This window comes from Haliaeetus leucocephalus, unplaced genomic scaffold, assembly GCF_000737465.1.
Source record: "Haliaeetus leucocephalus isolate CR32 unplaced genomic scaffold, Haliaeetus_leucocephalus-4.0 Scaffold173, whole genome shotgun sequence".
NCBI lineage: Eukaryota > Metazoa > Chordata > Aves > Accipitriformes > Accipitridae > Haliaeetus > Haliaeetus leucocephalus.
Genome location: NW_010972609.1, coordinates 15,530,129 through 15,530,673, shown reverse-complemented (window position 1 = coordinate 15,530,673; position 545 = coordinate 15,530,129). Strand labels below are relative to the sequence as shown.

Here is a 545-nt window from a genome sequence, read left to right as displayed (position 1 = left end):
GAGGTAACTGCGGGCCGAGCGCGGCTGCGGAGAGATCGGCAAAGAGCCCCGATGGGTACGCGGCCCCGCTGCCCCCGGGCGCCGGGGCACGGGGGAAGCGGCGCCCCCCGCCCCCCCGCCGGTCGCCCCCTCACCTCCCGCCGGGTCAGTAGCTCCCGAGCCAGCTGGTGAAGTCCAGCAGCTCCCGCTCCTCGGGGCTGAGCGCCGCGTCGTAGCCGCTCTCCTCGGAGGAGCAGGGCGAGCCGGGCACGGAGGAGGCGAAGGAAGGCGAAGCGGAGGAATAGCCGCCGCCGCCGCCGCCGCCTTCCCCGACGGCCGCCCGCCCGCGGGCGTCGGGGAAGGCGGCGGCGGCGTCGTGCTCGTCGAGGAGCCGCTGCAGGGCGCGGATGTACTCGACGGCGGAGCGGAGGGTCTCCACCTTGCTCATCTTCTTGCTGGCGGCGCCGTGGGGGACGTGCTGGCGGAGGGCGGCGAAGCCCAGGTTGACCAGCCGGACGCGGTTGCGCTCCCGCTCGTTACGGCGGGCCACGGCGGCCGCCGCCGCC

General features: G+C 76.9%; 1 protein-coding gene across 1 annotated transcript; it reads right to left on the bottom strand.

The window, feature by feature from the left end:
- Positions 1-145: 145 nt before the first annotated feature.
- Positions 146-544, bottom strand: ASCL2 (achaete-scute family bHLH transcription factor 2; the record flags this gene model as incomplete). Its single annotated transcript, XM_010563938.1, has 1 exon — positions 146-544. A coding segment is annotated over one exon (399 nt), but the record flags the coding sequence as incomplete, so codon positions are not given.
- Position 545: the final 1 nt, after the last annotated feature.